This window comes from Patiria miniata, unplaced genomic scaffold (genome assembly GCF_015706575.1).
Source record: "Patiria miniata isolate m_02_andy unplaced genomic scaffold, ASM1570657v1 HiC_scaffold_19, whole genome shotgun sequence".
In the NCBI taxonomy this organism is placed as follows: Eukaryota; Metazoa; Echinodermata; class Asteroidea; order Valvatida; family Asterinidae; genus Patiria; species Patiria miniata.
Genome location: NW_024037057.1, coordinates 11729996 through 11754169, shown reverse-complemented (window position 1 = coordinate 11754169; position 24174 = coordinate 11729996). Strand labels below are relative to the sequence as shown.

Genomic DNA, 24174 nt, shown 5'->3' with positions numbered 1-24174 from the left:
TCTTTGTCATACGTCAAAGCTCATGTTTAATAGGTGGTGTTTTGAATTGCAACTGGAGGTTTTGCGTTGGACTTGCAGGGACTTGTGATTGACTCGACTACATCCATGGAGGAAATGGTGCCAGCGATGGAGGCAAATCTGTGGTTACAGAGGAAACTCAATTGGGACAAAACAAAGCTGAATTTATGGTGTAAAACCTGGGGAAAGATTTTTTGGGGGAGGGGAGTTGGGGGCGGGGTTTATACCCCCCCCCCCACACACACTTTTTAACCGGGGGCATTGGCCATTGAAGCATCTTATGTTTGTCATGAGAAAACAAGGGCAGATTTTGAGGTATTTTTCGAACATCCCAACCAAAAAAGGGCATTCATTCAGTAGCACTGAAAAGTACAAAAGCTTTTAAAATGTGCCGTTTTGATGTAAGCCGAGGCTACATATATACACATCTATATCCTGAAGGGCGCCCCCATGTGGTGTAATTTCAGACAGGAAACTCGGTGTAAGTCGAAATCAAAATATCTATTTTTCTCTTTCCTTTTTTAAAGCATGTTGTAAATAAATCTGTGAATTTTGATTTGAATTCTTACGTCGACTGCTAACACAAATTGTTCTGGTCCATCGCTGATTCCATACAAAAATGTAATACATGTATATAAATGTTTGTGTATTGTACTCTCACGGCGATTGTGATTATACGTTGAATACAAAATACATATAATGAAATGACGTTAAACAGTAACTTTTTGGTTATGTAAGAAATATATACAAGGGTATAACGCCTGCTTTCGATTTAAAGAAAGCAGTAAATGATAGTGGAATCACTGACAGTAAGACACACGAGTGTTTACTATGATACGTCGAAACAATAACCTGAAATAGTTTTTGAAAAGTGAATAAACATGCTGAAAATAGCTTACCGATTGGATTGAACAAAAGTACATGTATGAAAATCATATCAAGCTAGTACTATACGGCCTAATGTTTCAACACAATTAGTCTTTCACCGACGGACGACAAAAAGAAAGAACGAAACGTCAGGCCATCTAACTGTTTTGATTATGAAATATTTTTAGAAATTGTTTTGGGTCAGTCAAAAATTGGGGGGCAAATTTTCGTTGGTGTCCCTGTTACATCTGACATTACATTGTGTACATTTAGAACACATTCTTTATGCTTCTACCTAAGAGTGATTATGTAATGCAAAGTACCTGCTAAACATTTTAAAATAGTTTGAAGTCAATTTCAATGATATTTCCGTGTCAAATTACACACAGGTCAGGTGTAACACGGACACTATTTAAAAATGTCACACTTTAGGACCCCACATTTATAGAATGACCATTTTATACAGCTTCCGTACTAGTTGCCAATAAAAGTCTGAAGGTCCTGTTTAATGGTCTCTTCAACTCTCCCTTTCTTACCGTTGACGGGGTACTTGTGCACGGAGCCAACAAAGGATACACACCGCGCTGCAGCAAAAAAAAAGGCAATAATGTACAGCTGGCTGGCCTGAGTCGTACAAAGAGGATCGTCTTATTGCTTTTAAAAATATATATTTATATGACATTGACAAAAGTAAACAGTATGCAAGTATTTTTAAAAATATGTACAAAGGCAGGACAGCAGTTGGAATACGTCGACTAGAAACGCCCACACTCGCACGGGCACGGATCGTCCTCGTCCGCGCACCAGCAACACTGAAAGTGAATACCGCCCCCTAGGGTCATCCCGTTCTCGTCCTCGTCGTCGGGGTCGCCTCGGGAGGGCGCGCTGCTGCGTCGGATTCTGTTGATGAAGCTGACGTCATCGCTGTCGCCGACCTGTTGGGCCCAGAAGACTGGGAGGTCACGGCACGTCTCCATGATGGGACCGCCGATCTGGCTCAGCAGTGGCTCCGGTAGCTCCACGGGGAGAGTCACCCGCAGCTTCTCGACGATAGGCATAGCCGAGTTGTGGCGGATGTCCTGCAGTTCAAAAGCAGGGATAAGGTAAAACAACAGTCCGTTCTTGTCTTGCAAATCTAGGAAAATCGGACCCGATAATTTCCAACCCAGGCATTAGCTAGGAAGTAACCTACGATGGGCTAGCATCCCGTCCAGGGAAAATCACATTCTCAGTCATTTAATAAAAGCCCTGTCATCACTCTCTATTTTCTAAAGAGTGAAATTAGGGACTAGACGATTTAGAGTGAAAATCACTCTCAATTTCGATTGAAATAGTCTGAAAAATGAACCACTTCAGTCGAGGCTCGAGTGAAAATTTTACGATTAAAGAAATTTCACTCTAAAACGTCTAGTCCCTAGTTTCCGACTGTGCGAGTGAATCTCCACTCGAATGGAGTGAATTTTCACTCTTTGGAATTTAGAGAGCATGAGGCAACTTCATGAAGTCACTCAAGTTTTCACTTATATACGCCACTGAAACTGATGGACCATATTTGGCTTGTGACAGACTTTCACTTTACTACTCACTCACCAGTACTTCACTAATAATTGGCGTATATTCCCCTCTTGCTAGCTACACTACGCATACAAGAGCATAAGTGGTTGAAATATGACTCTCCGTTGATTGTTCGCGGAACGTCGCCTGTAAGTCATTGCCAGGAAAAACCCAATGTTATGGTTATCTTGTTGTTCAACACTCACCAAATTGTCGGTGTTTTCAAGTCTCGTCAAAAGGCATAACCCACTCTCGTACAACAAGACAGCTCTGTAGCCCTATGGGACAGAAACAGAATCAAGTTTAATAATAAAGACCACAGCACGTCGCGAGCCAATGGTGTGCAGTTGCATTTTCCTACGCAGTCGACACCTATACCTAACGACTGATCGAAAAATAGACCTACCGACCAGCTCACAGACTACGACCAACTGAGACTTTCGGACCCAGCTTGACGAGGCAGCGATTTCTTTTGCGTGGACGGGTGAAGCAATTTATGAAAAATTCAAAAACTTCGATTAGAAAATTATGTTTATTCATGAGAAAAGAACAATGACGTCAACACCATTGTTGCAACATTAGTATAGTTTCATTAAGGCGTTATAACGATACGATGTCGTCAAGCTTCCACAGTAGCCTATTAGATAGTGATAATTATGAGTTTTGGGTTGAAAGATCCCTGTTTGGAATCCACCTGTGCCCATTTGTGATCGACTATTTTACTTCTTCAAATTGATCGTTGGAATCGGCTGTAGGCTGGTTCCCCGTGTCTCCGTACTCTGATTTAGAATGTACGAGCGGGAACCAATCTAGTTTAGCTGGTGTCCGGTCTTACCTGGTCCTCGTCTCGTATGATCGTGAAGAGTCTGCCGCCGCTTTTCCTGAGGACCGTCAGCTTCTGTGGTTTCATCCGCAGGTCCGTCTCGATCACCTCCACCCTGTCCTCTCCCTTCGTGAAGCCCAACGTGCAGGTATTCTAAAGGGGGAACACACAATATTCGAGGGAAGATGTTGCTAGCATCGTGACTATGGGCGTCGTACCTAGCTACATGACATGTACAGACTTCTGGCTTTTGACTAGCGCCCCTTGAACAAAAAATGCCACACATGCGAGCCACCAACATAGGGGCTGGATAGCTCAGTTGGTAGAGCACTGGAACGACAATCGGGTTTTTTTTAGGGGGGGATAGGGGAGGGCATCTTATTTCTTTTTCCTACACATCTTAGGAGTGTAGATTGAGTGCGTCAATATGTTATCAAACTCATTATTTTGTTATCGTTGACATTCAACTGTTACAGAAAACCTCAGTCAGGCTCCCTTCCCTCGACAGGCGAACTTACCAATGTGCAAAGCGTGTGGTAATACGAGACCGGGACAGGGTACCGGACCACCGTGAATTCTTGTGGAGTTTGGAGCACTGGACGAGCATTGTCCCCGTCCATGGTGTGAGTGTCGACGGCGTACACAATGTTGTCCTACAGAAAAAAAAAGAGAACGCGTGAAACGTGTTAGGCGAATGATATAAAGATTTTCCTAACCATTAACCCTTCATCAATCCTCCAAAATCATCCAGGCGGTTTTGAAGGATTTTGGAGGATTGAGGCTGGATGGCCAAAAAATGTGTGGGTTGATTTTGGGGGATACATTGTGTCGAGTTCGTAGACTGTAGTCCTTATAATTATTTTCCGTCATGTATGAGCCCTGCATTATGCTCGATATCATCCGCACTGCTTCTGAATGTCATTGCCACTGCCTCAACCCATTAACAGTGTTTGTTGGAACATTTCGAAGGATTGAGGAAAATGTGAAGTAATATTTAAATTTAAATATTTTTAAAGGACACATTAGCGTGTTTTCGGTCTTGCCTCCACGCTCAGATTGACCTGCTTTCCGCATCTAAAAACGTACAATAAAAATACTCACCCCACTCGTTTCTGCATCTCCAGATCCCGACCCAGATTCTTGATCGTTCCTCTCCCAGTCCGGATCACTCCTCGTGTCAGATGTCCCAAAGTCGTAAGCGGAACCGTGGGATTCCCCGGGGAAGGAGGAGGAGGACGATCCGAGCCACGACGTCATCCCACCTGACGTGCCTGATGATCTGTACGGAATCTCCGCGTAGTCCGAGTCATCCTGATCCTGATCCGTGTCATCCTGATCCGTGTAACTGCCGGACCCATCCAAGTAACTACCCGAACCCGCCTCATCCCACACGTCGCTGGCGCTGGGCAAGCTGTCGTATGAGTCTGCGGACGCACTCGGATCCTGCTCGGACAAGACCGAATACGGCGCCGAGAAACTGTCCCACTCGGAGGAGTCGTGATGGCCGCCGGTAGGGGGCGCTGTTGGCGGGGTCTGCTTCACGCGCGGCCTGACCGTCGTCGTTTCTGATTGGGCAGGGCTCCGGTCGTTTCCGTCGATCAGGATGTCGCCCGCACCCGTGGCCGCCTCAGGCACCTCGGTGATTGACTCCGTGACGTCAGCATGACTTTCGCCCCCAAGTGGCCAGAGCCCCCCGTCGTCGATTCTGTCGCCTGGGGAGGACGGCTTGGCGCTGTCGCTGTCGCCGTTGAACAACCCCACGAAATGACCGTCATGCGGCATGTGGTGGAAGGACAACCACAGCGCAATGGCGCCCAGGGTACCAGCGACAAGGATGAGGGTTGTCACGACAACAGCGCATGCGCAGATGACGGCTCTTTTGACCTCGGTTCGGCTTGCTCTGGACAGTGCAACCTGTTGGTAAGAGAGGTGAAATACTTGGATAAAAGGGAAACATGGAACTCTTTGAATATGAACCTTTACGAAATAATGTGGACTCATAAGTAGCAGCCATCTTAGCGGGCAATGCCTGTGCACGAGTGAATCTTTTGTACAGCCATTGCTACTGAATTAAAATATTGCAAGATATTGCAAGATGCCGTATAAGATGGCCGCTACACATAATGTCTATAGGAGAGCGCAATTTGGAGATGTTAATGTGTCGGTTTCTTTTAATATCCAAAGCTCATACCCAAATCAAATACGCCAAAAAAAACCACAAATCTCAAAAAGGCTCTTAAATTGCAATGCAGACATGCCAATCAGATCAGTTCCAATTAAGTTGTATACTAGTGACGGGGAAAAAACCGTCAAAATCGTCTGTGGAAAGTTCAGTTTGAGAAGTAGCATTGAACTCATGGTCTAAGGGTAATTCTTTCTGCAGGTTATGGGTTCGAGACCAGCCTTTGAGTGGTGCATGTGCCCTTGGGCAAGGCACTTTGTCACTCATTGCTTCTCTCCACTCCAAAGTACTTGGGTACCTGTGAGGGTAGAGACGCTTACTGTGATCATTGATTCAAACTGTCCAAGTTGCGTCGAAATGGAATCATCGAGTTGTATACTCCCCAGGGAGCTGAGATTGTCTTTGGAACGTTTCAATGGCCCCATGATCAGGAGTAATAATAATGTAAAGCGCTTTGATCTATAAGTATCCATTATTATACCACTTGGCTGTTGTTTCATGTATTTGAAACTGAAAACACATGACAGGTTCAGGTCGATCCAGAAATACAATATGACATGTCTGTTATGGCACACCGTACCCTCACTGAACTCTGACCTCGGTGATCTCATTTCACAGAGGGTCCCTATAGGCTTCACGTCTGACAAAGATGAATCTAATTTTCGAATTGAACCAAACAAACGCGTAAGTTATGACGACTCGATTTATCACTTCTGGGTGGCCAGCCCTTGTGACGGACAACGGCAGGTCAAAGGTCATTGCTAGTCTTGATTCCAGACCTTGGCCTTTGATGATACACGCGGTCACCGAAAAGAAACTTAACAATTGGTTTCATTGAAGAACTGGAAATGAACAAATGCATGAAAAGCAAAATAAACCTTTTTTCCCCTTTAGAGGTTCCATGGGGACTTTATTTATTTATTTCTTATTTGAACTGGGTAGCCCATTCAGTGGAATCCACTGATCTCCCATGGGTCCCAGTAAAGAGAAGACAATGTGAAGAAATTACAGTTTTAGAGGTGGGAGGAAAAGCCCAGAAGAGTATTCTGAGGAAAACCCACGGAATCAGGTAGGGACTGAAAACCCAATCCACATATTGACCCAGGCGGGATTCGAACCCGGGTTACAGCGGTGGAAGGCGAGGAAAGTACCGCTAGCGCTACGCCAATTAACCTGACTCCCCTTAAACGTTCGGCTCGCCCTGAATCCATACCGACGTGTATCAAGCCAAATGAAAGAGAATGAATTAATTGATGCAGAATGATTGTAGGCAGTTTTGGCGTTCATATCCTTGACCCTAAACCAGCTAACACCTCCATAAATTACATTGTATATGGAATATTCTCCATATGCATATGGAATATTCTGCAAAAGGCGTTGCAGTCTCAGCTCAGGGGATATACACTCTTTCAATTGGCTGATCGCTGGAATTCACCTACATTTCTAGATTTCTTCTAAGCACGTCCGATGGTATAATTTCGCGAGGTGTTTAGCCTAGTACCAGTATACGATCTTTAATCCAAATAAAACTTTTGATAATACTTTGGTAGGTAATACATGTACTATATTCGATCTTTTCACGCTCCGCCATCGGGCATGTAGAGCCTCGATCTGGCAACTTTACAAAATAAAATAACCGGTTCAGTGATCTGAACCGTACCCCGACGCGGGAATCACTGAACCAGCTATATTTATTGTGTAAAGTTGCCAGATCGAGGCTCTGCATGCCCATGGCGGAAGTGTGAACAGAGCGAATTGGGGTATAAATGCAAATGATCCTATACACCCTTAAGCAATTGTGCCGCTAGTGATGCTCTACATCCGGTCTACCTTATGCGCTTTTTAAATTTCCTTCAGTAACAATACCGAGACTTCTATTCCGAACCCTTATTTTTAACACTTCTTCAAACTGGGAGTACACCGTTCAATTAGAAGGAAAACACCTGTTTTCGAGAAAAAAAACTACCCTGGGGCATCGGCTCAAAAGTTACCTTAAACCCCGTGTAATTTCATGAAAGAACTTGGCGGGTGTTTTCAGAACACCGCGAACAACAAAAAGACCCAGAACCCAACCCAAGGGGCGTTACAAAGCCACGCTTTTCACCTTTCCTTCCGCGGGCAGAAGAAGAAACAAGAACAGAAATGCCTCCCCAAAATCAGCGGGTTTTCCGCAAGTCCTTTCATCCGCCATCGGTCGTTAGCTGATTCCTGGGGGATTTTTTTTTTCTGCTTCCGCGGTCGCATTGTGTAGCGGGTCAGAAGGGTGACGGTGCTGGGAAGAAAAGCTACGATTCCCCGGGGTTGTTTGCGACCGACAGAGCCTTTAAGCTGATCAAACAGCACATCCGTCCTTCATTCAGACCGTTAATACTTTTTTTCACGAGGCCATACTCAAGCGTATAGTGACTGAAGGCATTTGTCAGTGTTGGCCGCCTGAGATTTGTATTGAATTAGGATTTTGTGGTTCTTGGCATAGTTTATTCTATGGAAGTGGTAAAATTATCCATGGTTTAAACTTAATGTTTATGGCCAAGGGTTAGTCCGATTGGTGTACCGAAACATTCAACACATATTCAAATGCATATATGATAACTTTCATTTATCCAAAACCAAACGACATCAAGATACCTACTTGGATTCAAGATCGTATACTGGTACTAAACACCCCTTGAAATAATTCCGTCTGGCTTGTTGTCATTAAGACAATCTCAATGTAGCCTGATTTTTCTAACGATCAGTCAGTTGACTGATCGTTGGAAATAAAGAGTGCCATAGACGAAATCTAGTTTAGTGATCCAAAGGTATTAACGCATGGTTTTTCACTGTTTCCTCGAAAAGTGTAAAACCACTGAGCTGAGAGTTTAACAGGTTGGGTTTTGATCATTGGATTTTGAGTTGTGTAATTATTGGAAATGAACATCATGAATGAAAATCAAATAATCGTATATAAATGCTTTTAATCTAGCGAAGTTAACCACACTGCATGCACAATGTATAAGAACGACAAAAGAGACCGACAGTTTATACCCTTTGTCGTTAATTTTAGGGAATTTCAAACGCAGAACCGATCGCAAAAGCTTGCTAACGAGGACGCAATTCCACGAAAACTTCGTGAGCTTTAAAGCTTATGGATTGAACAAGCTTGCATTGTGTAAACTTTACCAATCCTATTAAGAATGCAACAGCGGGTTTGTCAGTCCGTCATTGTCCTGCTTTGTTTGTCTGACACTGTATAATTTTGTCTCTTATATAACACTCGCAACAAATTTAAAACTTGGCTTGTGAGGACATATGATCCTCCATTATCATTTCATTTTTTTATTGTAAATCTAATTGAATGGACAAAACTTAAAAAAAAACTTATCTATTCATTTTATATAAGAAAAATACGACATAGTTGTATAAAAAGTCGACCACTTTCTATACCTTGAACGATTCACATAGACCATGCGTATATATAAACCCAATGTAAACTTATAAGATCCGTACTTGATCAGTTCACACTTTGGTAATGGTATATAAACATAACATAACTCGAGCTCAGTAATACTATACTAACTTTTTCTTCAATAGTAAGTTTTTTGTAGATTACTTTGTTGACTTATCTTTTTTAATCATACATGTTGTTTACAGAGCGTGAGCTGCACTCTTAACAATCTAGAGTTATATTTTACCCGAAATCGGGGACATATTTGACCCGGAATAGGGGTCATATTTGACCCGGAATCGGGGACATATATGACCAGAAATCGGGTCATATTTGACACAATACATTTCAGGGTCGCAATGACACTTAACCTGGTCGAAATTACTCTTGTCTGTATCATCTTCGGGTCATTTTCACCCGGAACAATATTATTTTGACCCCGAAAAAGTATCGGGTAAAAATAATATGAACCGGATTCCAAATGTGACAAAACTCTCCAAACATTCTGAACAACGGATACAATCAAGCTAGTTTATGAAGGATATGCTAGTGTGTAAGGTAATGAGAGTGCATGTAGCGCTTGGTATGCATTGAACTTCGCTTCACAACCACAAAAATGCAACGGTCGTTATCCGATGTGCCGCAAATCGAACACCGTGACATGCGGGCTCCGGGGAGCTAATTCCCCCATCAATTCTGTACCTTGTCCGCGCTCCTGGGACCACTGAAGCGGAGAAAAGGCATTCTGACAGGACAAATGCGGTATTTGATGGACACTCGTGAAAGCACCTTGATTGACACCCACTCAAACCACAAATCACTGTCAAAAAACCAAAATGTTGATTGAGCTTTTCAGTGACAATCTCGCCACTACACACGACCGTTTTATTCTCAGTTCCCTTCCCATTTCACGCATTACACCGTGTGCCTTTATTGTCGGGTGAAAGGGAAGTATTGAGGTAGTTCGTAAACGTGTTGTAAATGGGGATTTGCATGCGTCTGAAAGTAGTTGGGGTTCGTGAGCTTCCGTTTTGAAGTCTGCAATTCGACTCTTAAGATAACATAATTGACATAATAGTGTGACAGTTAGCATTGTCCAGTTGACTGCGATGATGGACACAGAGTTTTTCACACTCGAGGGACCATGGCGCAGAAAGTGTCAAAACGCATTTTGCTGATCACTTAAGCTACGGTGATGATTTTCTGAGCTACACCGTGCCAGTAGGTCTGAGAATGAGACCAAGAAGAGTTCTTTTCCTTTCAGTCAAGAAATACTAGGACCCGCCTCGCGATGCGCCGAACGCTTTTTCAGGCGTGTATTTGGGAAATCATAAAAAAAGAGGAAATTACAAGCTTTACTTGAGTCTCTGCAGTGTTGTTTAATTTGTAGAAGAAGTACAAAGGAGGAAATCAGCTGTTCCGAGGAAAACGTGCATGTCTGGCTTTTGTGATGCAAAGTGCCAGACAGTATTTGAGTGACGTAAAATGGTGGCCCACGTTTGCAACAATTCCAGCCGCGTCTTTACGTGCCAACATCAAAGGAACAATATGACAATCTTGATTGACAACAGCTAGACGATTGGCTACAAGTACAAGCATTCTTGACTGGGGAACCCATTCAGCGGAATCCACTGGTCTCCCACGGGGCCCAACAACGAGAAGACAATGTGAAAAATTACAGTTTTTAGAGGTGGGAAACGAGGTAGAGGTATAGAAAACCCCAGAAGAATATTCTGAGGAAAACCCACAGAATCAGGTAGGGACTGCAATAAGTGCTAACCCAATCCATATTGGCCCAGCGGGGTTCGAACCGGGGTCACAGCGCGGCGGTAGAAGAAGAGGAAAGTACCGCTACGCCAACCTGACTCTTGTACAATGTAGTCACCATCTATATATGAAATTTTGTTGTCCAAACTGCCTGAGAAATTGGGATGCGCACCCTCAGAAAGACCAACGAGCTGCCCACTTTGGGGCAGTTCAAGGGGCAATACCAATTGCCAACTATCATCAAAGCTGGTGTCTTTCTTTACTCGTACCAATCAAAATTGCACGCGTATCAAAGAAAACACAAGAAGAACACATTAAGCGTCCACTATTGGAAGCACCGCACACCGGTGCCTCATCTAGATGCTGCACAGGCTTTGATGAGACACGTCATAGATTAGATGCACATGTAGATGCACTGCACATGCACTGCGGTATAGTACGTCAAGAGTTGAAGCACGGAGCTATAAAAAGGAAGAAAGGGGGACCACACATGCCCCGCGTAATCAAGTTGTAGCGTTAATAGGCCCGTAGGAAGTCCCCCGCAGGGAGGGGCGACACCTTCCCCCACCCGGTCGGGCCATCACCACGGGGGTTTATCGCTGATTATTTCGGGCCCCTAATAAGATTGACGTGTCTTCATCCATCACCCCAGTGTTGCCCTCTTGTCTGCTTTATAATTGCATGATTCACCAATTCGTAAGCAGAGATCTGGGAAGGTGATGACATAACTACAAGTACAGGCGCGGCCGTTAGTCTCTCCACAGGATGTCCATCAAGTTTTGGAATTAAAGGGCCAATGCAATAGATTTTTGCTGACCAGCCTAAGTAAATACATTCCCATATACACCAGTGATAAATCCCCATACTTCAACAAAAATATTACAAAAAATACTCAGAACTCTCACAGGTGTTCAGGCTGCACAGAAAAACGATGATCAACATGTCGTCTTTCGTTTTCCTTGTAATTTGTAGTGGGTTGACCAATGACTTTTTGAAGAAATTCTCACCCAAAGAAGACCACCCCTAAAACGAGTGATATTTCCCAAACTGGAAAAGTAGCCATTTTGAGAAAGGATCCCTCCATAAGATCTACAACATGGCTAAAAAGCGCCACTGTCGGACCAAATGGAATCCCAAATGCTCAGAATTGGAAGCCCCAAGTCCAGACCAGAGGCACAGCGCCACATGTCTTCAATTCCCAAATTCCAATATTTCCATGGCTCTCACAACTCTTTCTAATATAGAACAATTAAGTGTATAACAATTATTCATGAGATATGCAGACAGATCTTTGGCCTGGGTTGCACCCCTACATTCTTCTTAATACCTAACTCACTAACTGTCTGTCACTTTTGAATTTCTGTAAATTCTGTCACGAGCCAATGTGGCCCATCAGGCCGGCGTTGATCTCCGGTTTCAGTGGCATGAAACGACCGAGGATATTTCTGCCCCCCTCTCCCCGATGGGATGCCAGTCCGTCACAGGTTACTCCCAGGCTAATGCCATTGCCGGTACCAATTTAGTTTGGAGAGAGGCAAGTGGGGTGAAGTAGCTTACCCAAGGACACAACATATGGCCAGCAGCTGGATTCGAACCCCTGACCCTTTGAACCGTAACCACTATGCCACGAACCGTAACTACTAGGCCACACTCCCCCATCACAAAAGCAAAGGCGCGTTTAAATATAACAGCAGTTGAGAGACTAATGCATGAATATCTACACAAAATGCTTTCTTTTGATTCATTTTCTTTGGCCGTCAGGAATCGCGCAATCTCAGAAACGTCAGTGTTCAGTGTTCTGAGGTCGATGAGGTAAGGGACAATGAAGTATATCAGAAGGAGACTATCAAGTTTCACCAACCGAGCGCTGGCATTCCGACATTTATGCTTTTACAAAATAAGACAAATGGATCGTCCCTGACTTTTTCTAAAATTCCACATCTCTGCTTCCCTGATTCAATCAGACAAAGCCATTATTTTCGCGAGTCGGCTTCAGTAACTTCCCTGCCAAAAGCGAACCTTTATGTCAGGAAACGGGGAGGTTCAAGCGAAAACAAATGCTGCGATGTGTACAGCGGATGATCCTTAAATAGAAATGTACAATCTGTCATTGGCTTGCTCTGCGCCTTGGTATCAGATGACAAAGTGCGTATAAGGCTTTTTTCAGTTATCTTTCAGAAGATCGATATTTCAACCGCCTATTTTTTTTTTTGTCCTGCGGAAAAGAAAAAGATAAACAAGTTTAGCGATTTTCAAAACAGATCGCATAACTGATTCATTGATTGTGGAGGGCTCCAAGGGACTTCAAAACATTCTCAATAGTGTACTCTTTCAAAGTCTGTTACTGCTTAGCTTTTTTTGTTAAGGAATGGCCAAAGTTGACTGGGTGAACTTTGACGGTGCTTACACTGTTTAGCTGCGGCGGGACATTCCTCTTGAAACAGGACAGATCATAGGTTGGAGGGAAACAAGCACCTGGGAAGGAATTCAAAAAAGTTGCAGCACGCGGGAAAAGCGGTTTGAATACTATTTTGTTCTTTATCTAGGTGTTGCAAGAGTATATGGATGAGAACGGGCAGAAAGCCGAGTGTCTCTCTTAAAAACTCTGGGAAACAAGCACCAGGCAAGGAATTCCAATGCGATGTAGCACGCGGGAAAAAGCTATTGTGATACTACTTTGTTCGGTATTGCAACAGTATATGGATTGAAACAGGCAGAAAGCCGACTTTCTCTCTCGAACACTCTGGTGATAGGAGGAACCAGTTTGGAGTGGACCGATGACCATGAACATACATGTACAATGTTTATGTAAAACAGATATTGTCTCATACATTTGGCAACAGACTGAGGCTACGGAGCAGGATGTTGTTTGACGAGCCTAACTCCACGCTTAACAGATTAGCCACATGCTTCTGTATCAAACAAAGGTGACACACAGAAGCTCCAGCCCAGTTGTAGAAGTACTGCATAAGTATAAGGGGACGTGTTGTCATACACGGATACAGAATATCATTTATGGTGTAAGCATTGAATATGGTAGAATAAGCTTGGTGTAAAAGTGCATCACTCAATGACCTTGGTTCCACCATGGTTCCTCAAACATTCAACGGGCACACGGACGCTGGCTGACTTGATCTTCTCATTCATCGCAACCTGTCTGTCACCGCGTGACCCAGCGTTCACTCATCATGACGAAACCATTCTTGACACTTCCTATTGAACCACGACACAAGGAACTCACATGTGATTAATACGGGGGTAATGACAACAGGCGGAGCACAGACGCCAGACCGTTATTCGTCCTCGGTCCTTTTTTTCGCTCTCTAAATCGCCGTTAAGCCTATAGGATCATTTTATCATGCCTGTATGTGGCATGGAGCCGTGGGATTAAATACGTTCGAAATCCACAACGACTACCTGGTGACAGTTGGGTGCTATCACGCAAAGCCCTGTTTGTAGTCGAGTACTCTGCCATGAGTAATCGAAGACAGGTCAACTTGTTCAAGATTACGAGTATCCCACAAAACGTTCTTATGCGTAACAACAAATGTTGCTATAGCATAATGAGGAATAACCCCCATCTTTGACTTTTCAAGTTATATACATCATGTTAAAGCGCAAATCATTGGCTTTCCAATGATAGCAAATTTATTTCTGTAGCTGAATTTATTACAAAGATATGCCGCATGAACTTCAACAGTGCCAATCTTCGCCAACCTCATTTCGAGAAAAACGGCTTTGAAGAAAAAAGATACGCATTGCGCCTCCAACGGCAATGATAAACGTTCTTCGGGTTTTCCACTTTTGGGGGTATTTTTTTCCCAAAAAAATTGCATAGTGTGAATCTTAGATACCTTGACTTCTCAAAAATACAAAACAACCAATATCAATTTTGACATGATTGTTCTACTTTATCCTACTTCGATTACTCAAAACAAAGTTTTGGGTGACATTCCTCATTTTGCCTCAGTAGGTCACAATATCAATGGTTATTAGGGAAGATATTCCTTTCCGTTTAATACAATATTCCTCGGCAAAGTTGTTATTATCTGAATTATAAAATTTAACATTGAAATTCGAGCGAGGTCTGAACCTGCGACAATCGAAGCCACCAACAAAGGGGTGAATATCTCAGTTGGTAGAGCACCGGGACAGTAATCCGGAGGTCCCAGGTTCAAACCACGCTCAAGTCAATTTTGTTGTTCAATTAATTACTATAATCATAGAGGTAGAATTTACTTCTTTTTTGAGAACTTGTTATTATCTCGCATAATATACACACAATTTTCTAGGTTTGTTTAGCATTCAATAGGGGACGTTGAACAATATAGGACAATAGGCTCCACAATTCCCGAAGGTCCCCAATTGACGATCGTGTACAACACACATGGGAGGTCTTCCTAAAAAGTTTAAGTAAAAACAAAAGAAGGACAATAGGGGTCCACAATAGAAGGTGTTTTACACACTTGTGTCATTTCCCGTCGATTTCATGAAGAGCGCAACGATGACGCCATCGCCACTTTACGTTTCGCTTGAGAGTTGGAATTGCTTCGATGAGGGTCACCTGAAGGTGAGTATTTATCGAGGCAAGCCATCGTTCCCCTGCGATCGGAAAAACCTTCAGAATTTAAGGTCACAAACCACGATAACGCGTGGTATAAACAACGCGCCGTAAATCACTTCAACATGTTCGCTGCAGGTAAACTTTACAGGTTTTGTTTAATAATTTCCTTGCCGAAGTACACGCACGGTAATATAATCCAGGGATGATTGAGTTACTGCTGGAACGGGATACGAAGGCACGGTTTATCATGAAAAGTTGGGTCGCAATTCCATTAGAAGTTCAATAGGATGTTCGAAGTAGTGGCCTTGAACCGCAAGAAACATGTGGAGAGACTATGCTGACGAGTGGTTGAATTCATACCGAAAGTATTACATGGTATTATACGACCATTTGCAGTTATCCAAAAAGTAACCTAGCGAATTACTACGTGTATTAAAAAGCTTATCTTGATTAAAGATTGTACCGGTACTGAACACCCCGTGGTAATGGAAACGATCCTTCTAGCTTGCTGTCATTTAGAAGAAATCAAAAAACGTAGGTGATTTCCAACGATCAGTCAATTGACTGATCGTTGGAAATGAAAAGTTATATTGACACAATCGTGTTTTGTGATCAAAAAGGTGAACCTGGTATTCAATGTTTGCTCGAAAAAGTGTACTATACACTGAGCTGAAACCAACACGTTGGGTTTTGAATCTTCTCTGGATTTATGAGTGGTGTTATTACTGGAAATGTACAAAATTCATAAAAAAAAACAAATGATCCTATGCCTTTAACTGAACACCATTATGCATGTTTTATCATCAGTGCATAAACTTCCCATACATTTTGACTTTCCATTTCGGGCACACACTCTGCGCCAAAGACATCGTCTATAGAAATTGTTGCATAACAAAACCAACGACTTGCTTATGTTTTCACACCGTGTGACAGTAATACACGAGCGTCGACTTGACAATGCGTAGCCGCCCTAGGATTTTTAGATCAGGAAACAAATTGCCAAAACGAATACAATCCGATCAAATACTGACTTGAAATCAAGTCTGTATCCGCGCCGCGGGGTAGTGTATTGAAACGGGCTTATAATGAAGTCAACAAATGAAGAGGATAACAGTACAAACAATTCTCTTTTTTGACGCATTTTTGTTTGACAAAATGTCACACTTTTCATGTCGTTGTGGTCCGTATATCGAAAAAGGGGGAGGAGTTTTGCGATTACATATGCGAGAAAGTGGTGCTTAATAGGGAATATACATACGTACAGTCGTACACCATTTGCTTTTGCTGTAATTTTCAGAAATGGGTGGATTTGGGATTTTGGGGGGTTAATTTTAACACAAATATGGTCACACTGAACTGCTGAAAGGTTTGTTTACGTAGATGCTGGCAAATCAAGAAAAAAATACCATGCTCTTGTAGTCTGGCTCCCTGACCCCACTTCAGAAGAAAAGGAGCAAATAATTATAGACGTCGGGGAATTGTAAGGCCAGGGAACCCGTTTCAGGTGTGTAATCGATTGCAAACAAAATGTGGACTAACTTCAGCTTCATAACATTTGGTAAATTGGGCTGCAGTATTTGAAAAAGCCAGTGTTTTTCCAACGATGGTCGGCCGACCATCATAGTAAATTGTTTGATGTTTGCAAATGTTATACATGTGTATATTAAGTAAGATTTGAGGCTTTGCATGGTGGAGATACTAAATAATGAAAGGTTTGCGGATTATTCGCACATGGTGTTTCCGCAAACCTTTCATTATTTATGTGTATATTACCTTAAAGTTTAAGTTTTTCTACGTATTATAGTGTTAAATAAACACCAACTGCTCGGATAATACATTGTCCGTATACAATTCGTTCACTTCTTTTATTCGTGTGCAAATCCCGCCCGGAGACCCCAAACGAATCCGTTGCCCCCCAAAATGGCCTCGTACGATTCTCGTTTTTTATGGGCTGTAATACAACAAAAATGGAGTGAGAAGCAATTTTACGGTCTCTGCCCACATGGGTAGTTTATTTGTGGCCCCACAAGCAAACCTCCCAACCATGACCGCACTGAGTGAATGCCAACAACAGGTACTAGGTACTTGCAGGTGTCCTGTGGCGTGTTTGTGCAGTCAAGACAAATTACGATCGGATGTGTGACAAAACACAGAAGGGGGTACTACAGGCACGGTCCTGAGAGTTGACAGCGCATAAGTAAGCTTACATGTACATGTACTTGCGAGAGAATTTACGATTGACCCAGACCTCATTGCAAAAAACTTGTTGAGGCAGAGGCAGAGTAACTCTGACATCGAAGGTGATAATTAATTTTGTTCTGAACATCACAGTTGGCCCTCAGACAGTTTAAAATGAAGATGACTGAATGTTGTTTCTTACTGCAGAGTTCAAGATGGTAACTATTACTAAAGGGCCCCACGCATTTTTGTAATGCAATCCTTGAAAATGCACCTTTGTGTTCCATTTAACCTGGTTTTAATTTTGGTTTCGCCATTTTCAAGGGTATTTTGTTGTCTTTTTGATTTGTATGTTTATGCAAACTTACATGTTCATGAGCAAAACTGTGCAATGAACGAAATCGCGTTTCAAGATCAAAATGTTCTTTTAACTGTTTTCTCGAAAGTGTAGTATCCACTGAGCTGAAAGTTCAACAGGTTAGGTTTTGAACATTCTTCTTTGGATTTTGAGTGATATATTATTGGAAACAAACAAAATGCATGAAAAAATAATGATTCTATATGCCTTTCAGTGACAGCCGATACGACATAGTGAAGGCATGATGGAAGACACGAAACTGCCAATTCTTTGGAAAACATAATTCTGTTATTGCAAGATTTCTACAATGATGTTGCACGTTAACTGTTGGTCTGTGACTGCGAATGTTTACCAGACCAGCCACTACTAAAAGTCAGAGAAACTGTCAAGAAGTAAATATATTTTGATCGTTTACTTGGATGCTATACCGGGCAGTCCAAGACGGTTGAGATTTGTCAAGCTAACATATTCCGATGTTTGAATGTGGAACAGACGGGGATCAGTTGTGGATAAGTGTGTAAATCATGCACGGTATTTCTATACAGGGTTCTTTAAAATCACCAAAGGGCACCTTGGCGACCTCGCCTTTGTCCCCTCTGTTGAATAATATTGTCATAATATCGAGGTAATAATGTTGTAATAACATCGCTTGTTCGGTCTCATATCACGTTTCTGTGTGGAGTGTGGGTGGGACACCGCTGTGTTGTAGAACCTTATTGCCGCAGGACGAATGGCGGCCAGTGGTGCGGCTTAGCGCATATGCAACCCACTGGTCTCCATGTAAAACATCTGGAGAGCTCTATCGCCATTGCAAGCTGTAAAAGTGAAGCTGCGCACTGGTTCTTAATTCCTCCTTTCGAATATGGGGAGGGAACCGGTCTCATGCTGCCACCATTTCGGTCATGTTCCCTGTATCCTGTATTCCAGCCTCGCTTTGGTTACGTTGATTTTAATGGGGAAAAAATCAAGATGGCCGCAACATGATAATGGTCTATTGTTACACTGACCTGCTCAAAGATTTTTGCTCGTATGTATCGTATATGCTGGAAAACCAAGACAAAAATGCTGTTCTTGCTTGTACTGTTGTAGACTGGTTCTCTGCCCCTACTTCAGACGAAACGGACCAATTCATATGTGTCAGGGAATTGTCAAGTCAGGGAACCAAACTAGCTGGCTTGCAACCGTTCACAGATGTTAACCGATTGCAAACCAACTAAATTTGGTAAAAAAACAAAAACAAATTCAAACAGTAATTTTATATAAAATATAATATTGTAACGAAACATTGGACATAGTGCCAGTCTAGGGTACTGGTGCCCGCGTCGGTGGTCTCCGCGCTGCTACTGTATGCACGCGCTGCCCGCGGGTATAAAAGCGTGCGTCAGCCGCGCGCGCGACACTCACTCACTCACTCTGCTGAGTCACAAGCAGAAGCGCATGACACGAGTTATTTCTTGGGTGAGTCGTCAGCCAGTTTCATGCAGGTCGGACAGCGCTGCGATTGATTATCCGCTAGCGAGTTAATCTAGAAGAGGGACCACCGGACGGGCTGCCTTTACATCACTAGTTGGTGAGTTTACTGGCCAGGAAGAGTTAGAATAAGCAGCCAACATTGTGTCCACGTTAGAGTTAGCGATAGACGCCTATATAGGAGTCGCCTGTCAAGGCGCACACAATAAAACACCATTGTTACGTTATATAAAGAGGACTGTGACTTAATCATTGTCTCCTGTGAGTTATTGGGCCTAATAGGGTGAGAGTGATTGAGTGCGAGTATCTCTGGTCCACTGCAATGCCTGGGGGTATACTTCCTCCAAACGAAGTAACGTCCCGGGTTTCCCGGTAACCGCTCATCGGGAAAGCCTAATCCTGTCAGCGTCCGTCCGGCGGCATCTCCCGGCTGGAGGCAGGGACGAAGGGTCGGCGGACCGCTACAAATTTGGTGTCAGAAGTGGGATTGGCGTTGCAGTGACATCAGTCAACATCAATCATCGATAGAGTGTGAAGGAGTACTTCACCTACCTAGGCGTCATGGCTGTCAGCCTCATTGATTTTGATGGCGATTTGTCGGAGGTCGACCAGATTGACAGCGATCTCCAGCGAGCGACCCACGAGAGAGAGAAACTCAAGGCTGAAAACTACCGGTTACAACTTCAAGTACAAGAACTACTCGAGACACTCAACATTGAAAATCGGGGTTCGGTGATGTCAGCGCCTGCCCTGCGGTCAAGAATTCCACCTACTCCAAAACCTAGAAGGAAATTTAACACATTCGCACCTCCACCTACCCCAGTGCCTACGCAACCAGCTTCATCGACGCCTACGGCTGAAACCAGCAACCTTGTAGGATGGACACCTTCCAGATGTGACAGTGAAGTTCCGCCCTCGAGTGCAATAGCAGATGTCTCTCTGCGAGTGAATCATAGCGCCAAGTTCGAAGGAGGCGAGCTGGATCCATTTGGCGTCAGGGAGAAAACCACAACAAAGGAGAAGGGCAGCTGCGAGTCGAGCACTAGTACTAGTAAGCGGCCGAACATCCTACCAGACCGATTCAACGGGAAGACTCCTTGGAGGGAGTATAAGCAACACTTCAAGGCGTGTAAACTGGCAAATGCTTGGACCGATAGTCAAGCGAAAGTTTTCCTTGCAGCAAGTCTCCAAAGCGAGGCAGTGAAAGTGCTTGGGAACCTCGCTTCCAGCGGCAAAGACGTTACCTATACTGAGCTGATGGGTCTCCTTGAAAAGCGATTTGGCCCCGGACAACTGGCGGAAAATCACCTAGTGGAACTTCGCCACAGGCGTCAAGGAGATAAGGAGACGTTGCAAGAGTTGGGACAATCCATACGTGACCTGTCGGCACTCGCCTATCCAGAATTGACAGACGACGGGCGAGATCGCCTAGCTAGGGGTCATTTTTCAGACGCAATTCGGGAGCAAGCCATCCGCGAAGGAGTGTTCAGGGCAAGACCGTCGTCACTGGATGAAGCCATCCGCGCCGCCTTAAGCACAGAGAGCTTCCTTAAGATTGAGGAACAACGGAGTGACAGACGAGTCAAGTACGCCCGAGGAGTAGACGGGATATCTAACAATCCTATGCAGGAGGTCAAGAGTGAAGAAAGTAGTAGTCAAGCAAAGGAGTCATTTATCCAGAGTGCAAGTGACCAAGAAGTTAAGGAGTGGCTCCAAAGGATGACAAAAATGCTAGAGGACATGAAGTCAAAGCGAAATCCAGGAGCGCCTAGAGGGCCGAGGATTGCTGCCAGGCGCAAAGCAACTCCCCAAGACGTGTGCTTCAAGTGCAATAACCGAGGGCATTTTGCACGGGAGTGCAGGAAGCGTGTCGGACATGACATCGACAGACAGGCGTCGGGAAACGACAGCCAGCTGGCTCCAAGGCCCGAGGGACAGCTGGAGAAATAGACGGGCCGAAACACCAGAACGGAGACAACCACGAGAGACCATGTAGGGATGGGAGAGATGTGAAGCCTACCCTTGGCCAAAGGGCGCGCGCTGGACTATTTGTACAGGCGTTTATAAGGGGAGTCAAGGCAAACCTCTTGGTGGACACAGGTGCGACGGACACCGTCCTATCGTCAGAGTTTTACTACAAGATTCCCATTGAGAAACGACCTAAGCTGGAGAGTGGAGGTACAGGAGTTCGTAACGCTGACGGTAGCAACATGGAAACTCTCGGAAGAGCCTTGATAGAAGTGCAAATTGGAAGGACGACGTGTCCCGTTCGGGCTGTTTTCGGCAAAATAGGTGAAGTTGAAGGAATCCTGGGAATGGATTTTCTGTTGCCAACGCAGGGTTCCTTGGACTTCCACTCACTTGAACTGAAACTAAATGGGGAGAAAATAACATGCAATGACCTAAATGGAGGAGGCCTATGTGCAAGGGTAATCGTAGGAGAAACAACGAGGGTTCCCGCAGGACATGAAGCATTAGTGCCTGGGTTGGTGACGGGTGAGCGCGTCAGGAGTCAGCTGGGTCTTATAGAGCCTTCTGATCGAAGTGAGGTGGCGGACAAGGGCATGATCGTTGCGCGTGTTCTTGTGAACCCAGGAGAAGAGTTGCTTCCCGTGCGTGTGTTCAACCCTGGAAAGAGGGAATGTGTCGTGAGGCGAGGTACTATGGTGGGCTTCCTAACGCCTGTGGGGAATGATGAAGTAGAGAATGGGCTGACATCGCCTACTGAGACGGGGCAGGTAGATGTCCCCGAACACCTAAAGGATCTGTACAACCGTAGCATCCAAGATGTGGAGAGGAAGTACCATAGGAAAGTAGGTGAACTCTTGCGGACATACCAAGACGTTTTTGCAAGGAGCGACACAGATATCGGCCGTACAGACCTGGTCCGACATAGGATAAACACAGGCGAAGCGCATCCTATCAAGGAGCGGCCCAGGCGTTTTCCTCCAAGTGAACAGAAAGAAATCAATCGGCAAATCCAGGAAATGGTTAGGGAGGGTAGGATAGAGCCGAGTGAAAGTCCTTGGGCATCGAATGTGGTCCTCGTTAAAAAGAAGGACGGCAGCCAACGCTTTTGTGTAGACTACCGGCGCCTAAATGCGGTAACCATCAAGGACGCCTTCCCTATACCCCGCATCGACGAGTCCCTGGACACCCTATCCGGCAGCAAGTGGTTTTCCACCTTAGACCTGGCGTCCGGATATTGGCAGGTGGAGCTCGACGATGATGCGAGAGAGAAATCGGCATTCGTAGTCCGAGGTGGTTTGTACTCCTGGCGAGTCATGCCATTCGGATTATGTAATGCTCCATCCACCTTTGAGCGGCTGATGGAGCGGGTGCTAGCTGGCCTTCACTGGGAAACCTTATTGGTTTACTTGGATGATGTAATCGTCTTTGCAACAACGGTGGAGGAAGAGTTGAGCCGACTCCAGACAGTATTCCAACGCCTGCGAGCGTCCGGTCTCAAGCTTAAACCTAAAAAATGTCACCTGTTCAGGAGGAGTGTACTGTACCTAGGGCATGTCGTGTCGGATGAGGGTATCGCTACTGACCCGGACAAGATTCGCGCCATACGGGAGTGGCCATCACCCAAGACGGTAAAAGATGTCCAGAGCTTTTTAGGTCTGGCGTCTTATTACAGGAGGTACATCAGAGGGTTTGCTGACATCGCCCGCCCCCTGCATGGTCTCACCGAGAAGTCCAGAGACTTCATTTGGAGTAGCGCCTGTGAAGACGCCTTCCAGGAGCTAAAGATGAGACTACAACAATCACCTATACTCGCCTATCCTGTTGCAGATGCCGATTACATCTTGGATACTGATGCCAGTGGGTCGGGTATAGGAGCTGTTCTATCGCAGATTGTTGAAGGTCGAGAACAAGTCATCGCCTACGCGAGTAGAGTGTTAAGCAAGGCTGAGCGCAATTACTGCGTTACGAGGCGCGAGCTCTTGGCGGTGGTAGTCTTCCTGAAACAATTTCGGCAGTACCTGTACGGGCGTAGAATTACCATTCGGACAGACCACGGAGCCTTGCGATGGCTTGTAAACTTTCGGGATCCCCAAGGGCAAATGGCGAGATGGCTGCAGGTGATCAGTGAGTTCGACTTCACTGTGGTACATCGAGCAGGGCGCTCTCACACGAATGCGGACGGCCTATCAAGGATGCCTTGCACTCAATGTGGCCGAGAAGAGGGACAACAGGCAAAATGTCAACCGACAGACAACGATGAAGTAAAGAAAACAGAAACACCGTCGACGGTATCTCACTCGAGAGTCGTGACCGCACAACCGACCCTGAGTTCAGAAGAGTTGCGGAAGGCGCAGCTGGAGGAAGAAGACCTCAGATGGGTGATACAAGCAAAAGAAGAACATCAGCGAGAACCTGACTGGGCGGATATGTCTGCGTTGTCGTCCAGGGCGAAGACGTATAGGCGCCACTGGGGCCAACTTGAAATCCGCAGTGGTGTTCTCTGCCGGAAATGGGAGTCAGACGACGGACGCGAGGTGAGATGGCTCACGGTGCTACCAGCGAAATACCAAGACGAAATGGTGAATCAACTACATGGCAACACATCTGGAGGACACTTGGGCGTTAGGAAAACCTTGGCTAAAGTTAAGGTGAGATTCTACTGGGCTGGAATTTCGGCAGACGTTCGGTCCATCCTCAGGCGATGTAATGTCTGCGCCCGTAAGAAATCACCAACAAAGACCAGAAGAGCTCCCCTGCAGCAAAAGATGGTTGGAGCGCCTATGGAAAGGGTCGCCTTGGACGTACTTGGTCCTTTACCGGTTACCGAGAGAGGGAACAAGTATATACTGGTGGTGGGCGATTACCTGAGTAAGTGGACAGAAGCCTACCCGATCCCAGACCAAACGGCAAAAACAGTAGCCGATAAATTCGTGAAAGAGTTTGTGAGCCGGTATGGTGTGCCCGAGATTCTACACTCCGACCAAGGTCGTAATTT

General features: G+C 44.8%; 1 protein-coding gene across 1 annotated transcript in view; it reads right to left on the bottom strand.

Annotated features, from left to right (window-relative positions):
- Positions 1 to 250: 250 nt before the first annotated feature.
- LOC119725800 overlaps positions 251 to 24174 on the bottom strand; it is a 35703-nt gene continuing 11779 nt past the window's right edge. The window contains exons 2-6 of the mRNA XM_038197377.1: positions 4364 to 5176; positions 3781 to 3915; positions 3275 to 3415; positions 2646 to 2717; positions 251 to 1964 (exon numbers count right to left, since the gene is read on the bottom strand). Of these exons, the coding sequence (XP_038053305.1) occupies positions 1641 to 1964; positions 2646 to 2717; positions 3275 to 3415; positions 3781 to 3915; positions 4364 to 5176 (1485 nt within the window). The 3' untranslated portion in view covers positions 251 to 1640. The remainder of the gene's footprint in view (positions 1965 to 2645; positions 2718 to 3274; positions 3416 to 3780; positions 3916 to 4363; positions 5177 to 24174) is intronic.